General features: G+C 40.7%; 1 protein-coding gene across 5 annotated transcripts in view; it reads left to right on the top strand.

Annotated features, from left to right (window-relative positions):
* SYNE3 (spectrin repeat containing nuclear envelope family member 3) overlaps positions 1 to 19950 on the top strand; it is a 64694-nt gene extending 44744 nt beyond the window's left edge. For 3 of the 5 annotated variants that reach the window (XM_041476181.1, XM_041476180.1, XM_041476179.1), the window contains one exon: positions 8938 to 13301. In XM_041476181.1, the coding sequence (XP_041332115.1) occupies positions 8938 to 9135 (198 nt within the window). In that variant the 3' untranslated portion in view covers positions 9136 to 13301. Of the gene's footprint in view, positions 1 to 8937; positions 13302 to 15858 lie in introns of those variants that run through there. The other 2 variants (XM_041476177.1, XM_041476178.1) reach the window with 2 other exon arrangements.
* The last annotated feature ends 350 nt before the right edge of the window (positions 19951 to 20300 follow it).

The following is a 20300-nucleotide window of genomic DNA, read 5'->3' as shown; positions in this document are numbered from 1 at the left end:
GAGACTTCTTGTTGATTAACAAAAAGCAGTTGCAGGAAATTGCACTGGCTGCAGTGAATTTTTAGCAGGTGCCAGTGACAGCCAATGCAGATGGATATTTCTGCAGGGTACCTAGCACACTCAAGAACATAATCAAGCAAGTGCTCAATAATAACTATGATAAATGTTACTTTCAAAGGCTGGCTCCCAGCTACCTGAAAATATTCCATGAGCATTCTTAGCATAAAGAGGAAGTTGAAGGCTCATTATTTACAGGCCTAGGTAGCGCTGTTTGATTTATTTTCTCAAGTTCTCAGAGTAATTACTTCCTTGCTAAACAAATGATGTGGCTTTATTGTTTGTACAAACAAAATAATTAGAATTCATTACATCAGTGGTCAGCTAATTGCTTCCTTTGAGATTCTGCTAAGAGTAATCTCCTGTAACATACAGGCAGAAGGAACATGTAATTTAATCTTATTTAGAGACACCATTGATCTGGAGTCAATCAAATTAATGCAGTCATTCAGGAAACTGCAAAGCAAGAGCTGCCACAGCTTGCCAGGAAGAAAACAGTACCTGGTCTGCTCTGCCCAAGTGCAGATATGATGGGAGTTCCTCGTGGCAGAAAAGCACAGCATTCTGTGTTAGTGCCCGTGGTAGCGGTGCCTCTCTACTGAAAGTGTTTTCCTGAGGTCCTGCTAGGTGTTACCTACTTGAAATCTTCTGTACAATTACAGTCTTAGTAAAATGAAAAAGACTTATTAAAAGGTATCTTTTCCTCACTTTTCAATACCTCTTTTATAGGTAAAGATAATATCTCTCCATTATTTTTTTTCATCACTCTGCCTGTAAGCCTGTGCTTACCTGTTTTGGGAATTATACCATGACCGAAACACAGGATGAAGGACATCTTAACATTAAAAATTAGAAGACAGACTTATTTTCTCCCTACAGTGATGTTTGCTCAGAAAGGAAACTTAGTAAAAAAAAAACAACAAAAAAACCCATCTCCAGAAAAATCCTGACTGCCCATTCCTAACTCAGACTCAGTGTTAAGTATGCTGAGCCAGGCAGCAGCATCCCCTTTCTTTTCCAGCAGGCTCACAAGCTTCCCTTCACATTAGTGCACCTGGGAGTCCCCCTGCCTCTGTGCTCTTATTTCTGTAGGTTTCATGTCATTTTCCAATTTACATTACAGTGTCCCCAAATGTTAGCTGTCTGAGGCTCTTGGTTTGCTGTTTATCTGGACCTGTCACACCTGTGCCTTGCCAATGCTCTCTGCCTGTGCAGTGCTTGGCAAGGAGGTGCCATCCTGCTTCCCAGGACACCTGGTTCTTCCCTTCTTTTCGTGCTCCTGTGGTATTCGTTAGGCAGGTGGTTGGTGCTCTCTGCTTTATGTGAAGAGATGTGTCCTTTAGCTGCAGTATATGCAGATTTTCACCAAGGAGATAGCTTAGAATAATTTTCTCAGCAGATATAATTTTATGTCCTAACTTAAACGTTAAGAGAGAGAGAAAAAAATTGGTTGAGCATTAGCAGAATGCAACCAATTTTCAGTATACACCTGAAAAAACAGGTTTTTAACACAACTGTAAAAGGCACTGTAAGAAAAACACTCCTAGTCATTACCTCTAATTTTTATACCTATTATTTATTTAAAAGTAAGCCATCACATTTTTAAAGTATTTAAATAAAATGTAAATATATTTAAATTATGTATAGTGACTGCCAAAGTTTAAGAAAAGTTTGATCTTGACTTGAGAGAAGTCACTTGAGAGAAGTTTCCAGCAAAGCAGCTGGAAACATACATTGTTGACATGATAAACCAAATTTTGATATCAGTAACTTCTTCTACAAGTTCCAGAACATTTTGTCTTTCTTTCAGTTTTTATTCTTTCTATGCTTATTTTAGTTAGTTTATTTCAACTTGCAAGGATGAGTGGAAGTTGGAAATTGGGAAGAGTTGTTTCACTTGCCTGCCTTCCTGAATATAGAAGACTAAGGTCTTTTTCTGCTTGCTTAGGTCTGGAGAATTCTAGAAATCAGTGCTACTTTAACAGATCAGGCTGTAGCTCTTGTCCTGTGATATGCTCCTCCTGGAAACATGTTGTGCTGTATATGCACATAGAAGCTAACCTTTATAAATCCATTTGTGTCACAGTAGCATATGGCACAGTGCTTAGTTCTAAGTGACTTTGCAGCAGAAATTCTGAAATACCCACCATATGTGGCTGCTGAAACCTCAGATACGAACTGCTGGCTTGTTTTCTGTTTCTTTTAAATGAAGCCTCCCTGGAAGATTCTAGATTATGCCCTAGCCATGGTGAGGTACTCCAGAATCTGCCCTAAGGAAGAAAACAGTCTTTAATTTGCCTCTATGCTTACCTATTTACAAGCATATGCTTATGCACTTCAGAATTGAAAGGAGCATTAAGGCTGCAAAGTCAAGCAGCCTGAAGATGGAAAATGTCAGAGCTGAAATTGCTTGTATGGCTGCAGTTAACCTCTCCTCAGCATTTTGGTTCATTCTGGTAGCTCTTTATGCAAAGGAGAATAATAAGCACAGGGATCAATGGGGTCCCAGCCCCCCCCAGTTATTCCTCACTGCTGGTTTCCTACCCTGGACAGTGTTTGCTTTTAGGAAAATTCAGCTCTGAACTCAGGGTCTCACTGTCCTTTTGCAGAGGCCACATAACCTCTAATCAACAGAGGCTGATCTTAGTTCGTGATGTGATTTATGGGATTGTGCTTTGCCCAGGAGCACGTTGGATGCTCAGTTCTGTGGTGACAGTAGTATCCAACTCCCCTAAATTATTTCCTTCTTGAGAAGGCCAGCTGTGATTTGCAATGTGTTGTTTATCTTGGAGGGGGACATTCATGGCTCTGAGCTGAGAACTGATGAGAAGCCCAGTTCCAAACGATCTCACACTGAGGTAAAAAAAACAATTTTGCTTTGGTTTGAGAGAGCAGCCTGTGATCGCCCTGGAACTGATCTCTTCTTGTTGTCAATAACCTGCCTCTGTGTGTGACAGCTGAGGAAGTACCCAGTGGGATCTCAAGCGGCAGAAGCACAGGGTCTCTCAGAGGCACAATGCCACTGATAAGGCAGCTGCTTCACCAAAACAAGTGGTGGTGCTTAATTCTCCTGTCCAGGCATACTTCTCTCCAGGATGAAAGGAATGTTGTTTCAGCCTTCCTGGCAGCTCTGGTTATTCTCAGAGGAATAATGAAGTGGTAGAATCCTTACCTGTGCAGGTGATCCTTTCCAAGGCCTAGCTATTCTTCCTGTTAAGTTCTTCCTCTGTCCCTATTGCTGTAGTTTAAGCCAAATATATTGTGACCTTCCCACTGTGGAGGTAGGCCTGCATTCATCCTGCATAGGCATTTAATTTAGGGTTTCACATCATTGTGAATTGTGCTGAGAGTGTAGGTGATGGTTGACTCTCCATCTCTTGTTGTAGAATGAATTAGGAGCCACGTTCAAAGCTAACACAAAGGATGTGTTCTTCATGCCAGCTGGAACTCCCTGCTAAAGAACATTGAGGAGGACACTGTATAGTTTGTAGGTTTAAGGGGAAACTGGACAAGTATCTGGAAGAAAGATTCCCTGAATGTTAAACAGATGAACGAGCCCTATCAGGCTGAGGAAACTGCCTGAACTGAAAGTAGCTGGAGGCTGAGAATGTTAAGGAGAAATTATTTATGCTTGCCTTACTACCTATGCATCTGTGCCAACTGCTGTAGAATAGAGGATACTTGGGCTGGGTACAGCCCTGGCACAAAGTGGAATGGCTGCTGGTGTCTGTGTGTCGTGTCTGTAGGACACTAAGGCACTGGTCTCTTAATCCCTAAGTAGAGCAGGAGTTTTCAGGCAGCAGTGCATTTCTCAGGAAATACTCTGAGGTAAGAGGAATAAATCCAGACTAAATATTTTTTCTCTGCTGGATGACTGACTCAGTGGTGCAGGTATGATTTTTGTCAGGCACACTGGTGACATACAAGCAGCAGCAAAACCCTGCTAATGAGGCTGGTATGAGATGCTATATTGCTCTGCTCTCTCAAATAGCTAGATTAACTGTGTGTTTTCTTATATCCTGGAATGTGGTCAATAGCAAACCAGGGGGGCACTGATTTTTAGTAAAACACTTCAGCAACTTACACAGGAATATTCTGTAGCAAGTTCTGAAGTGCTTTGCTGCTGTTTCCCATCCAAGTGATTTTCCACGGTGCGTTTGGTCAGGAGTTATTAACTGCAAACAGATTGAACTGCTGAGGACTCCTCCATCCAAACCCATGCTTGTCATTCAAATGCTCCAACATGAATCAAGTACAAATGTGAATTTTCACAGCCAGTGCAGTTCATTTGGAACAAGCATGCATTTAGCATTACACAAAACACAGCCGTCCACCCCTTGACAGTCCTTGCTTGTCCTGGTATTTTGAGGGAGAAGGGGGAGGACATTTATTCCTGCTGGTGAACTTTAAAAGTATATTTTCCTTTTAAATGCCAGCCTATTCCTTTTCCATGTGTGTTTCAAAAATATCTCTGACACTTTGGCTCAATACCCAGGTACTCCAACTGTTATTCTAAGATGGTGGAAATTAAAATTCTGTTGACTTCACTGGAGCTTTGCCAGTTTTTCTCAGAGGAAGATTTGATTTCAGAATATTTAGTGGAGCCTATATCTGACACATGCACTGCAGGCACTGTGGGTGCTGGGTGGTAGCTGTACTGATGCCAGTAGCTGGAGTGATTGGGAAAGGGAAATTCCACTGTGTAGCAAGGGTTGTGGTTCCACCCTTCTCATCTTTCTCATCATCAACCTTCCATTTCATATGGAAATGATATATTCAAACTGTCTTTTGCAAAGGTGGAAATGTGTTAGGCTGTCCTTTTCTAACCCTGAGTGATGTGCTAAAGGGTTGGAAGAGTGTCCTGACTCCAGGACCTTGATCACTTTGAGCAGAGCAGAGGTTTGTACCTTGGCCTCCTCAATTTCCTGTTGGGGCCATGGTCTCAGGTCACTACATCCTGAAAGCATCTCTTTTTCACATCACAGATCTAAAACAATATCTTGACTTAGTAAAATTGAAGTGCTATTTTTTTTCATACTCAGAAAGGCAGTCAGTGCCTCAAATTTTCCATGCGTTTTCCAAATGTATCATCTTTCCTATTAAAATTTACTGTGTCTCCTTCAATTTTTTTTATCCTTTAACACCTCTCATAGTTACACAAAAAAAAAAAAAACAACCCAAAACAAAACAAAAAAAACCAAACCCAAAAAGCCCCACAAAAGAAACAAAAAAAAAAACCCCACAAAAAACCACCAAAAAAAATCACCAATTGTTCCAGCAAGCACAAAGCAATGGAACTAATGTAGGTTTCATGTCACAACAACTTGGGCGTATAACTAATGAATCCATTTGTAAGATACCTGCTGACCTCCACAGACAAGTTGTTCTGATCCTGACTTTATTTAGTTGTTCCTGTGCATAATCCCACTGCAGACACTGAAATTAATGATAAATCTCCTGTGGATTTCAGTGTGTGCAGGTTGAGGCCTTCATTTATTAAGGGTTTATCATTGCAAATTTGCTGAAAACACCAAACCCTCACAGCTCCTGTGGGCCTCATTTTCAGTCCTGCAGAGGCATCATAATACCATGTTTGCTATAGCTGAGTCATTCCCATGACAACAAATGGAGTCTAAAATACAACATTCTGACCTTGCTGTGTGATCAAACAAAACAGAGAAGCTGGGCATCGAAGACAAAAGTTCATTGAACACAAATACCTATAAACCCAGCAAGCAGGTGGGAGAGAAGCAGCAGATAAAGAGAAAATATTTCTCCTTCTCCAAAGTAACTGTCTCCACAGTTGTAATGCTAGGATCTGCTGTGGTTAACCTGAGTATCCTCCTCTGCAGAAAGCTCAAAGGAGAGCAAATGAGAGCTTGTTAATAAATCCATTTTGCATTAATTCTTCCTGGAGGATGAGCTGTGAAAAGCAATACTATTTCACAGCTCCTTCCAGTGTATCTAAAAGCAAGGCACTTTGAGAAATGGGATGAGATTGAAATGTTATTTGAGTTATTAATAGTCTTTGCTATAGAAATCAAGGCAGAGTCAGTGAACTGCTCTGAGTCAAATCCTGGATTGGTAGAAGAATCAGAGTAGGAAAAACAGTGGCTAACTGGCAGTGTGGTCATCACAGGAAACCAGTGACAGGCCTGAGTGACCATAAGATACCTGCTGCCTGGGCTGTGGCAGGAGGAGAGACAAGGCACAACTGGAAACACATTTCCCACCAGCTCACAGGCAGAAAGATGTAACAGGGAAGAGACGTGTTGCAGCTGGCCTGGCAATGAAAGAATGGTTTCAGATTGAAGTAGCTTTCAAAACCAATTCTAAAGGATTGACAGCAGTAAAACAGAAGTTTTAGGTGTTTCTAGGAAGACTGGTGGTCCTCACAACTGTGCCCATGAGAGGTGGATTTCTAAGTCCCAATTTGAGTTTGTGAGAACATTTTTGAGGATTGCAGTTGGAATGAACTATTGAACAGTCACTCTCAGGATCCTTCCCTGTAACAACATCAGCATTAAGACTTACTGTGCCTTAGTGGTTCAACAAAGAGCATGGTTTGAATGGCCCCAATGCAGAATTAACTCAGACTGGATCTTCCACTGGCAGAACTACAGCTGTTAATATCTACAAACAAACTTGCTCATGGATTCTGGAACCTGGCAAGGGTTTTTTTCGTTATAGATAGGGCACTCTGATAAATGTATTTGTCATATTGCTGCGTATTATGGATGCGATGAAGAATTAAGAATGAGAAATCTTTGTCAGTGAAAACAGAACTGTGGATGACAGTGCGCTGGTTTACACTGAACACACCAAGAAGTGGCTGATTCATGGCATTACAGAGACAAGCCCAGGGAGCTCCAACCTGTGGCTTCTGCTCTTGTGCATAGTAGATTCAGCATTGACTGTAAACACAGAAGACCCTCCAGGCTTTGTTCAGCCCATAGGCAGATGATATCCAGGGGGAGAGAAGGATTTCAGGTCTAGACTAGAGAAGGGAAAGTCTCATTACAAGCTATTTATGCCTTGTACTTTGAGAACAGGTCACAGTAGGAGCAGATGACACCTGCAAGGCAGCCAGGTTGGTGAAGCTTTGATTTCATGGGTAAATAATCACTGTACCCAGGGAACTTGCCCAGTGGTGCTCAAACTCAGTCCCACTCACACCATGGCATGTAGACTTTGTCCACTGACAGTTCCAGTGTCCAGGGACCTGAGTTTTCCTTGGACTTAGAGAACAAATTACAACCCAGGTACTGTGGGCCAGAAATGATAGAGAAGCAGCTGTCGCTCTGCTGCCTCTACATCTGCCTGACACAATAATTAAATCTCATCAGCCATTCAATATAATGGAAGCAAACCAACTACAACAGAAGGATTTTGCAGCACAACTGTCTCATGATGTGTAACTGCAGCTGTATATTTACCTTTGTAATTAATTCTGTAAGCATTTATATGGAGTTACAAGGGACTGAGTAATTTAGAAAGCAGTGGAAGAGATCATTAAAAATAGGAGAAGGCATAATTACTTTCTTCTACCATCAATCTCCTCCATATCTTTTCTGCTGATGTTTCCCATGGATAGTTTGTGTTCATTATATTACCTTCTTACCAAAATTATCTCAAGTTTCATTTCCAGGTTAGGAAAAAGGCAACAGTGCTATAGTGGGACAAAGACATTGCCTGTTAAAAGTCCCATAGTGAGCAGAAGCCCTAATTTTGCTGCAGGACTGACATTGCCTGTGACTTGAACACAATAAATTAATTTCCTTTTGTGGAAAACGTGGGCCCCACTTCAGTGGATGTTCTGTACTGACATTTATGATGTAGGCTGGCACCTAATGTAGCTGATTAAGAACTGTATTTATGTTCATTGTATAAATCTTTGTTTGATGAAATAAGTGGGTTATTGAGCCCTTTTTATCAGATTTCTTTTCAAGAGAGTTGATTTTTTTTTTTTTTTTTTGGAAACTCACACAGTTCAGCTCATTGGCAGGAGTTACTCAGGAATCTTGCCAGTGGAAATCTCCCTTCTTAATTAATCTTTGCTGAATTCTGTAGCCATAGATATATTCTCTCCTGGTCATGCTAAACCAGATCAAATTTATGAGGTTAACTGACCTACTCTGAGTTTGCACCAGTATAGAGAAAGGTGGAAGGGGACTCCTTTGTGTCCCCCAGGGCTGCACAGAAATAGGTGTGGCTTTAATGTCTCCTTCACTATCAGTGTTGTGTTTCTCTCGTTCCTTTGCATCACATAAAGTTTTAAGCTGAACCTGGTAAGATATACTGAGGCAGGCTGCACTCTGGGGCCTTTTTTCTGACCTCCAGTCTTGAAGAGCCCAAAGCCAATGCATGGTCCTGCAGGGCAGATGACTAGATGGATGAGCTGCAAATGAAGTTCCTTTGTGCTGACAGAGAGCAGAAGCTGTTCCTCTCTTCCAGGCACCAGCACTCTCCTTTTGCTGACTGGAGAGCAGCAAACCCAGACCTGTGCTTTATGGTGGCTGTGAGGGGACCAGTGTCACCTTGGGTATGAACATGTGTGACCATCACTTTGGAAAATAAGCTTGGAAGGAATAATTTTCTTCTAGAAAGTCAGCAGTGGTTTTGTTTTGTTTTTTTGTTTTTTTTTTTTTTTTTCCTAGCAAACAACAGTTTCCAGCAGGGAATTCTTGAAAATATTGAGATATTCTCCTAAAAGGCATAATTTAACTTCAGTCACCTTCAGTGTGCCCAGCACCCAGGCTGGATCCTAGGCCAAGGACAACAGGGGCTGTTCTGACCTTCTCCCTGGCAGTTTGATGTATCTGAAGTAGACCTGCCCAGCAATGTCTTTTTCTGAGCTGCTCTTTGGTTTGTGTTTTCCAGCAGCGCTCTGGAGGCGTGTGCTCATACCTGCACCGCGTGTGCCGGGCAGCGCTCCCCCTGCAACTGCTCCTGCTGCTGCTCCTGCTCCTGACATTCCTGCTGCCCCTGGCAGAGGAGACCCACAGCTGCACGCTGGCCAACAACTTCGCTCGCTCCTTCAAGCTGATGCTGAGATACGAGGGCCCACCCCCGACATAACTCCTTGGCGGGCACGAGGTGACGGCCGAAGGGCAGACTCTGTGCTTTTAACTGCAGCTAACTAGTAGATGTTAGGGCTTCTAACACAGCCATGCCAACGGGATAGATCACATAATGCAACATAAGATTAATCCACTTTAATCAGGTATTTGAGCAAAATTAATATTTTTACAATTTTTTAATTGTATTTATAATATGTATATAGAGATTGTGTATGTGTATGTATGTACATATATATATATATATAAAAACACATATTTGTGGTCAAACTAACAACCACCATCCACTCATCCACTGTTTAAAGATAATTCTGCAATGTTTCTACCATCTTTCAGCAAGCAATACTGAAGGATGGTGTTGTGGGATTTTCTGGGTGATTTTTAACATGAGATTCTGGTTTACAACTGAAGTCAGAACAAGTATGAGAACATGTGGTCATGCACCAGGGTGTAAACTGGAGAGCAGGCACAGTAGAATCATGTTTGAATAGGGTGGTTGACATTCAGCCCAAGATTTGGACTATTCTCTTTGAAATCTTGAGCTGATTTTTCAGTATCTGGATACAGGGATTGCAGAAGCTCATAGAAATGTTTCTACTGACTTCAGTAGGAGTGGGAGTGGACCTCCTCTTGTTCTTATTTTTTACAAGATTTCTTTTCCAATTACTGTATTCTCCAGCCCACCTGAATCAGGAGAGGTGGAATACAGTGGGAATAAAGCTAGAAAAAAAAATCTATTTTTTTAGCATCTCTCTAGCAGGAGAACTTTTAAAATCAGGTCATAATTTTCTGAACAAATTTGTGAGCACTGAACAAAAACCTTGTATCACCAATCTTGTCTATAAAAAAAGTAGGTTTTTTGTTAGATTTTTGTGTTTGTGGGGTTTTGTGGTTTGGTTTGTTGGATTTTTTACTTTATAAAGGGGCATTTGGTAACAGATTATAAAGCCTGAACAGTGGGATGCAGCCTGGCTCAGTGTCAGTAAAGCAAAAGTTGGAACTACTTTAATAATACCACCCTGGAAAGAAGATTCCTACCTAGGATTCTTTTGTATTAATGGTTTATTGAAATTGTGTAAACTGATTGTGTCAAAGACAGTCAAGCATAGATTTCTATGTAATCTAAACTCTAAAATTATGACAACTTGTCATTTATTTACTTAACCCTATGTCTGATTTATCAAATTTTTGAAGGTACATTATACATTGCCTTTAATGTAAAAACTGTTCTCACTTCAGAGTGATGAAGCCATTCTTAGTGGTGTTTTGCCTAATTGACCCCTGAGAGAAAAGGTAATTTCAAAAAATGGATGCAATTTCTGAGAGCTATCCCTTATTGTCTCATGGTTTTAGCTACAGTAGTAATCATGAAAAAAAAAAAAAATTAACAGAAGAAACAGTTACTTTCCCTCTCCTGGCTATGTTGCAGAAGGAATTTCTCTTCTGTGTATCAGTATGGAGTACCTGGTGTTGTTTTCTGCATAAGGTCTAAAATAATATTGTAGCTGACTGACAGAAGAAGGCACTTATCTAACAAAATCATTAAAGTTCTGTTCAAGAAGCAAACTTGTGTAGAATCAGGAGGCGTAACAGCATGGAGCTCAGTTTAGGCACAGGGTTAGGAGAGCAGGCAGTGTGAAAGAGGAGCAGCTAAACATAGAGAGGAGAGGTGTTCATCAATTTGTAAAGCCTTGGAAAAGGAATCACAATTAAGCACAAAAAGCACAGGTTCTATGGAGGAAAAAGTCTCAGAATCCTTTTGGCTCCCCTTCCCTTCTACACTGTTGGTAATATTACATATTAAATGGCTTTTCTTCAGTTTTCAAGGTGTAAATTGGGGTGAGTAACAGGGCTTCTACCAGTGTTCTGAGGAGACTCTTCCACCACCAGGACTGTCACTGTTTTCCTAATGTTTCTGACTGTACTGGGTTTGCTGGTGTTGGATTAAAATGCCAAAAGTCTGCTAGAAATGTATAGAGTGGAAATTAAAGGAGAGACAGCAGGGATGGTGAAGGTACCACTCAAAGAGCAAGGGGAGCATGGAGCAGGAGCTGGCCTGATGTGGGTTAAAAACCTGGCTGTCAGGAGGTAGCAGAAGAGCTCTCAGAGCAGGCAGAAGGGACTGGAAGCAGGAAGGTGAGGAGGGTCCATGTGTGCTGAGCAATAAGACATTCACTTCAGGAAGTGAAGGAAAGCCTGTGATTTCTTTCATGGAGGAGCCACATGGAGGGGAGCTGTAATTTGTCAGAGAAGGGGGCATATTAATTCCTTCCTTGCAGCCATTCTTTCTTGTGGCAGAGGGCATACCTCCTCCTCTCCTGATTAGCTGTGCAAGTGCCTTGCACATTCCTGTAAAAATTGCTGCCAGCCCTGGGGGAAGAAACCCCTGTGGCTGCCCAGCAGGGAGTTAATCATCACACACATCTCTATGTCAAATTAAATCTTCCTTTAGAAAAGAAGTGTGGGGGAAGAGGGGCAGTAACAAAACCTGCTCTGTGTGGTTGTGGATGTGTGTAGGTGTGCACACACCTTTCTATGATCTAGCTACATTGCAGTTCTCTGGGTTTTGCTGAGCTGATCCAGGTGATGAAAGTAAAATACCAGTGAGAAAGTAAAAATAATGAAGAATAATAAAGCTGCAAATGGAAATCAGTAGGGAGATAGAAAAGTTTTTTCTATGAAAGCACAAAATCTCACATCAGATTTCTTTCTGCCGAACCTTTCTGATCTGGGTGATTTGTATGGGTTCACAAATGTATTTGACACCATGGGAGTGTGTAACAGGGAGAAAAAAATTCTGCACAGAAGATCTTACAAGAACAACTGCATCATCACCTTGATGTTTCAGTGTGGTGGCAGGTTAAAAAAAAAAGAACCAAACAACTAAATTAGAAACACACCTTTGCTTCTGGGTTTGCAATCAGTTTATTCTGTAAGTCCCCTGTCTGTAATCTTGGAAAGTTTTGCTTTAAATCTCAGTCAATCCATTCTCATTAACTTACATAATCTGAATATCTCACAGAAGTGATGAATATTTCTACTTCTTTGAAATGAAAACTATCCAAAGCACAGGACTTTAATGTTCATATCACTGAAAACAATTTAAGTCTTCCATAATGTCATTTACCTCACCTGTCCAAGGCAGGTGTGAGATTTTCTGGCAAAGAAAGAAAGAAGAAAATCACAAAAGTAAGCTTGAGATGTAAATGCAAAATTTACTTTCTTTTTTATTCTCTTGTGGTTTGTTTTGGGTTTTTTTTGGGTTTTTTTTTTTTTTTTTCTGAAAAGTTTGCAATACTGATTCCTGGAAGTGTGTGTAAATATTAATCAAGTTAGTAATTGGAATAATGAGTCCAGCTTCCAGGAAACTGTACAAAGATCAGATTCTTCAAAACACAAACTAAATCCTTTGGATTTTTTAAGGACTGGTTTCCAAACCAGTCCTTAAAATCTTGAGCAGAGTTTCTCATCTTTGCTCACAAATGATTTGGTGGTTGTATGCTCACTTTTGTGCCTATAAAATCCCCAGCTCATACATCTCTGACATCCAGATGTAACTGAGATGTGTTATAGCTCAGGTTCAGACTGGGGCCACTGCCTTAAGCCTCCCCTTGCCAAAACATGGGATGCACAGAACCCTGGATGTGTCTGCAGCTGAGGACTTTCACTATTTTGCCCCAAAGCAGATGCAGCCACAGTCCAAGGGTGCTAAAACCCTCTGAAACATATGGAGCATGTTTGAGGTTGTGAGGGGTTTGTGCACCTGGCCTGCACTCCCTGCAGACACCCAGGCTGTTCACAGAGCCTGTCCCAGCTCCTGCCTGCACCGTCGGACCCAGGAGCTGCTTGGCCACTTTAATGACCCTGCAGTGCTGAAGGCAAAATCCTGCACTCCATTGCCCATGCATTACAGTAAGGCATTACCCAAAGGCACACTCCAAACCCAGCCTTTGGCAGGAAAGCAAGCCTCATTTGTAAACTGTAATTGATTTTGAAGCCTGATGCTTTCCAGAGAATTTTCCATGGCAGCAAGGTAGAGGCATTTTCCAGGTATTGAGGTAGAAAATTGCTATTGTGCCCCATGTCTATTAACAGCCCTTTCTCTGATTCCAGCCAGCAATTTAAATGGTATTAAATATTATTTATGTATGCCCTCTCCAGAAATACCGTATATACGGTATAAAAAACATCTTCAGTTCTAAGCACATACATTTAAAATGTTGTATTCCTCTGCTAGCACTTGATCTCCAGAGCAATCATGATTTCTACCAAGTGTTACTTTATTTGTGCTAACCAAGAGACTTAGAAGACTCAAATATTTGAGGCTGTAAATAAAGCTACTAGCCTAACTAATAAAACCACCTAGTGATCTCTGAATAATTTGGACAGCTTTTAGAATAGCTTTATGCTTCTCCTTAATCCCTTTTGCTGGAGTATTTGTAGACCTTGGAGAGAAGAAATGTCTCCAAAAATTGGCCATTCCTAGACAGACAGATGGTGATCTCTGCACATCAGAAGAAATAGTATTTTCCTTTTAGTTGCTCTAGACCTCAGAAGTTTGCTACATCTGATCTCCTTTTCTTTATTAAATAGGGAATGTTTTACTTTGATGTGTGTGCATACACATCTCATTAGCACTAAAGAGATTTGAAGAGTGAGTTCATGTACAATAATTCTTTTAACTTGTGTCGACACAAGAGAGTACATTGTCCTCTTTTCTTTAGGGAAAAAACCAACCAAAACTGCTGTGTGACAGAGATTCCCAGACCAAACAAAGCCTTTTGGAATAACTGAATATTACAGACTGAAACTAAATTATTCACCAGAGGAAACTGGAAAAATAGTTTGCCTTTCAAGAAATGCTGCTGTAAAACCCCCAGTGAACATGTCTTTGCTAGGTATCATAGATGTCTTTCAAGTCATAGGTTATGTACCCAGCTGGCTGTAAGAGCTGCTTTTGGAGAGTTGACAACTCCATGGACAGTATCATTTGCTAGGGTGCAGCTGAAAACACATTTGTCCAGAGAACCTACACCAACTTCTGCCAGAATCACTGGGGGCTGTTGGGGATGTTCTTAGCAGCTCCCAGACCACTGACCTGCTCTGAGCCATTGCAAGTTTATTGCATTAATTTATCTGTCAGAGGTTAGCAGCTCTCAGAAACCAGTTTATTAAAATACTAAAGATAATATTTCTGGTGAAGGCAACATGATTCATTGAGAAATCAATATTATTATTTTTGCCATATTTAATATATATATATATTGGTTATGCTGGATATAACAGGTTAGTTGTAGGTGTTGGGTAACTGCAGGATGTTTTAGGCATGAAGCTTTTTTTTTTTACATGTCCATTTAAGAATTGTGGGATCATGTTACTCTTGTTAAATGATAAAACAAAACAAAGATTCTTGAATTAAAAAACAACCCAAACAAACAAACAAAAACAAACAAACAAACAAAAAATAAACAACCACCAAACAGAAAAACCCCAAAAACAAAGTAGGAGGGCTGTCACACAGTTGGGTTTTTTTACTATCTCTTTTCTATCCAATTTAAAATATGAATATATGTCTGCCAGAGAGTTACCAGTAGATCTGGAAAAAAAAAGGAATATATATCAGGAATATACCAGTTCAAACTGTAGCCTAAAGGACATTTCTGTTCCCTAACCTGCTTCAGCAAATGCCAGATTTTACCTCATTGTACCTGTGAGATAGGAACCCTCCTCCTAGTAAAGTGTGGGTGAGGTGAAACTGCACAGCTCGAGGTGCAGCATCCCCGTGGAAGCAGCAGGAACATTAGTTCTTCCAAGGGCAGCCTGATACCTCCATGCAAGAGGAGCTCATAAAAATGTGGCACAATGAGAGCAGTCCAGGACTAATGACACAGGCACAAGGGCTTTGCCATCCTGCTCTGCCAGACAGAATTGGACAGCAGCTGGCAGCACAGTTCAGTTTCATGTCCCTGACTGTGGAAGGAGGCTCCCCTCAGGGTGATTCACTTGAGCTGAGATTTGAGCCCTGGAAGTGTTTTTTCTCTTCATTAAATACAGAAGAAACTGCTAAATTAAAACCCCTCAGTGACAGGTTAATGGTAGGTGGTGGGTGCTGATGCTCCAGGAAAAGATACAGGAAATGCTATTATAGATGGAAAGCTAGTCATGATGGTCTCTGCTCAATCCTCAGGAGGCAAAAAAGCATTGTGGAACTGAGGTGGGACTTTTTCTGTTCCTTTTCAAGTAAATGTCAGGTTGTCTTTAGTCTTCTGGATTTTAGGGGCAAGCCTATTCAGTGCCTTACTGAATGCTGGTGGCTTTCTGGCTTCAGAACCATTTACACCAGCAAGTTCCACATTATTCCAAGTTGTGTGATAAAGGTATTGCCCTGAACTGGTTTTGGATCAGAAACCTTTTGTTTGGGGAGCAGGGATGGTTTGATTTTCCTTCTTTTGGCCACTTTGTGTTAAATCCAAGGAAGCAGAAAGACCAGCACTACCCTTTCCAGGCCATGTTTTGTCTTTCCTTGAGAGCAGAGGAGATTTTGTTTTGCTTTCTTTCCAAAGTAAATTATCCCAGTGTTTTATTCTTCTTTTCCTGTTGCAGTTCTTCCACAGCCTAGGTCATTCCTATCACCTTAAGTGGCTGTTCTTCCTCAATACCTAGAGCAAAAAATCTGATCCAGTTTCAGTAAGTTTAAATCCAGTCATTTCTTCCCCCATTGCAGTTCCTCCTGCAGATGATCTGCCTGTTTCTGCTGTCCCCTGTGTCAAACCAGCCTTCATCACTATCTGGGGAGACTCCAGTCCTGGCCAGCCATCTCTTCCAAGTCTCCTGGCCATGTCCTGCTCACATCTGCCTTCAGTTTTGGCTCAGGGACTGCCCTGAATAGTCACATCTGCAGACAGGAGTGTGAGGGTGTCACTTAATAAACAATTATTAATAATGAAAGCCTCACTATTAGCATTGCTCACAGCCTGCCCTGAGCCTTTTCTCTTCTCCTCTCTAAGCAGGTTTTGATGTGTAACCCAATTTCTGTGTGCAGAAAATTGCCCCACAGTCAGCACCGGGGGCTGGTGGTTCAGCTGCAGCTCTGTTACCCTCGCATTGTCACTGCTGGGGCAAGAGCTCCCAGGTGCTGCTCAGCCAGGGTCTGTGCCCTTGAGCTGCCAGGGGTGTTCCACTGTCATTGTTATACACTCCAAATAAGCCAGAACCCCTTTTTCTGACTTGGGAGGAAAAAAAAAAAGAAAGAAAACGAAAATGATCGCTTTTAACAAACTGGTCTCACAACTAATTTATCAAGCCCTAGAGCAAGCCATTTATTTTAGCTGCTTTTTGCTCCATGAAAAGCTGTGTGTTAAAAGGGAGAGGTGAGTTTGGAGAGCAGTGCCACTGCCCTCAGCAGCACTTTGCTGGGAGGCCTCCCGCTGGAACTCAGGGGTAGGAGCTGTTCTTTCTCCTGAAGTGATTCCCACCTAAATCAAATTATTTCTTTTGTCAAGTCTAATAAGCACTGAACACCACAGCCTTTGTTTCGCTACAGATATGAATGAATGCCTCAGTACAGTACTTTCCATTGCCATGAAATATATATATATATGTGCATATAGATATGTGTGTATATATATATATGTGTGTATATATATATATATATGTGTAATGGGGAGCGTAATTATTGCTCTACTTAAAGAAAGGTGACATTCCACTTCAATGTAACTTTTAAGTGCAGCTTTTAAGAGAAACCATGTCTTAAAGGGAAGCTGGAAGAGTTTAGATGTACGTGTTGTAATGAGCTTTGATGAGATTTAATAAGCTTTCAGTCTTTAGGGTGAAAAGCGCCCAAGATGATTTTTCCATCACATGCCCAGATTAAACCCTGTAAGAATTTAACCTGGGAGGCATTGCTTGAGCACTGGCTGCTCCTGAAGGTGTTGGCATGTGCTGTGTGCGTGTCTGTCCTCAAACTCCAGCCTCCATTTTGTATATGAGCTTGACTGGAAGGCAAAAGACACACCTTTGTCTTGCCCCAAGACCCTGATGGTAATTTTTTTTGCCTCAGTAGATGTTTTCCCTGTGATCAGTGTGACTCTTTCAACTTTTTTCCCTTTTAATTTGTGTTAACTGTATTTATCGGGTGATTCCAGGAGGGCATGCTCCATCTGCCCAGCCTCAGAGCTTCCCTTTCAGCAGCACACCTTCTTCTCATTTGTTTACTTGACTGCACTGGACCACTGTGAAGCAATTACACAAGCAATAATGCAGGTGTTGCATTTTTCTGTCAATGCCTTTCGTGAGACATAACTCTCCATTGACACTGAAAAGTGGTAGGAGACCCAGAAGCTGCCCTGTTGTTTACTGGCAATATAACCCATGTCCAGTGCTCCTGCAGAGGTCCTCACTCCTCAGAGCAGTGGGCTGTCTTGGCCCAATTTAATTCATAAGCCTGGATTTTAAACAGTTTTGGATCCCTTCACCAACACTCCATCAATCTTGCTTCCATCAGTTTTTGCGCTTTTGTTTAGTTTCAAGCTAGAAGAAAGTTTAAAGAAATGTGCTAAAACTCCCATATAGGGTGAGTAAATATCCCATATATTGCACAAAAATTATGACAAAATGAAGGGATTTGCTCTCACATTGAACAGAATTAATAAGTTCTAACTGATAAATTAAATAGTTACTAAGAACAGCCTGGAGCAAAGTTTCTGCAATCAAACTGTTCTCTGCTTTTAATTTAAAAATCAGCAAATAGTGAGGTACATTTTGCTGCCTTCTTTTAGAAGTGACCTGAAACTAAAATGTGAATTCTCTGTAACAGGAGGTTTACTGATGTGAAAAATCTAAATTTCAGCAGCATGTCCCATGTTAGATTACCTGCCTGTAGGCACAGGGAAAACCAAAGGCTGTTCACAAGAGAAACTCATATTATGAATGGTTTTAAAATTCTTCAGAGCTCCTATCCACTTCCAAATGTCAGTAATGGGGAGGATCCGAAACCTTCCTGTGAACCCTGTCATTTTGCATGTTGAAATCCTGGCTTGAATTCAGGTCTCCACTTCAGCTTTTGTAAATGTTAATATTCAAGTAGAACAAAAACCTTAGAGGCAATTACAGCATGAACATCTCTTCTAGTTTATGTATAGTAGCTGATAGCAACGTCTGCAATAATAATCTGTGTTTATACATGTGCTGTACAATGTAACAGTTGGGTACAAAATACCTTTTAACTGTCACAAGAAACTAACTGGATTGATGTCACTTTTTTCTTGTATGAATATAATTATTTGCCTTGCAGGGACCAGTTCCACTTTTGTCATGTTGTTTATGATTTTGGAATAAAATTGTGATAAATTAGGCTCATTTCTAAGGTAAACAATACTGGAGCCAAGCAGCTGTCTCTGGACATGTGCATGTTATCACAGCTGATATCAAGTCCAAATCCAACTCCTTGCTTTGCTTGGACCTTTCTTTAACCTTTCAGGCTTATTCAGGGAAATGTGGACCACTCTATTTTCTTATTAAAAATATGGCTTTGCGAAAAGCTGAACTTATTTTTTAAATCCTTTCTTTTCTGGTTCAGAAAGACTGTAACAATCATATTTTTCTAAACTGCCTATTGCTTGTGTTGGGAAATTATAAAGAGATATATATTTTGCTCTACAGATTTCCATGTACTTTTGGAACTCTTTGTTTTCATAGATAAATTCTCCTGTTTGCTAGAATTAGCTCAAAAAGCTGTAAGCTTCTGTATACTGACTCTGTGAAATTCTGTAAAAATGCAGCTGCATCAGAAGACTGACTTTATGTTTTATGTAAATTGTTGGAGCTAAGTCATCCTGAGTGTTATGCCACGCAAGATGTACAAAAAGAAATCAGGTCATGGTTTTGAAAGGCTGGACAGCGTTATGTCACACTGCCTCAGAGTCCCAGATGAAAGTCAGGAGAGTTTCTGCTAGAAATGGTACCATTTTGGGCCCTGAGTCTGTAGTTTTTTTACACTGTTTAGAACCTTATTTGAAAATTAGTCCCATGAAACTTCATGAGAAATATGAAAAATAAGAGCCTGTGGTGTGCGAATAGATATGATAGAATAAGGACCTTTTCTAATGAAGAACAGGCCCTTTTAAGTAGTTAAGAGGCTATGATTTGAGTATTTCAGGGCAACTTCTTGTGTTCTTTTCTGAGCTGTGGACTCCTGTGTATTGTGGATTTATTCCATAGCTGAAATGCCAGATTAAATTGATTTAAGCCCCATGAGCAGATGAACATAATAGAAAGCTGCAGTGAAATATTGCAGAAAATGGCCTGATTTCACTCTTCAGAGCAATAGTTAAAGTAACTCACAGCCTTGGCTTCTTTGCACCTGTGAAGCAGAGGCCCTTGTTTTGTACCTCAGCTGTGGTATAACATGGAAGGATTTCTGCTCTCTGCTTGGAAAATACTGTCTATTCCTCATTCTTGTCAAAGCTTCATATTTCCCAAGTAAAAAAAAATCTGATTCTTCAAGACTCATAGGGGAGTTAAGGGGCCGCTGGAACCTTCTGTGATCCAGCCACATTATACCAAAAGTTTATCCCTCAATGACAAATAAAATATGATGTGACTTTGCTGTTTGCAAGTAGGATCAAGAGACTGGAAATTCATCACCCCAAGCCCTTGCCTGTTCTGTGACGCTTCAGTGTTACCAATGAACTGTGTTGAATTGGATTATAAAATCAGAGTATTTTATTGCATGTGTCCTTTTTTGAAATGAAAAGATGGTTGTATTTGATGTTGCAATTATAGGGCAGTAAATAAACACATGTGCATTTCTTTTTAAGGACTTTTTGGTTATTTTGGGTGGTGGCTACACATTTTTGCTGTGCTTTTTTCATACCATCAGAGTATTTGGGCTGACCTAGAAACAACTAGAACAAGTGAAGCAAGGATAAAATTTGCTGCTTCCTGCCTCTCTGCTCAGGTATCACTGGAAGATGACTGTGCTAAATGTAGCTACTTCATTCTAGTCCTTTGAGATTTAACAGAAAATGTCAGCTTTTCTGTAAGTTATTTAAATAGAATTCTACTGGGCCTGAAGAAAATTTGAATTTGCTAAATCATATTCTGATTCAGTGTGATTTCTTATGGCACTGGCCCCTGACACTCTCTGTGGGTTTCTCCTCAATCCCA

Source organism: Pyrgilauda ruficollis, unplaced genomic scaffold, assembly GCF_017590135.1.
Source record: "Pyrgilauda ruficollis isolate IOZ18807 unplaced genomic scaffold, ASM1759013v1 scaffold38, whole genome shotgun sequence".
Lineage (NCBI taxonomy): Eukaryota > Metazoa > Chordata > Aves > Passeriformes > Passeridae > Pyrgilauda > Pyrgilauda ruficollis.
This window is presented reverse-complemented; position numbering and strand designations above follow the sequence as displayed.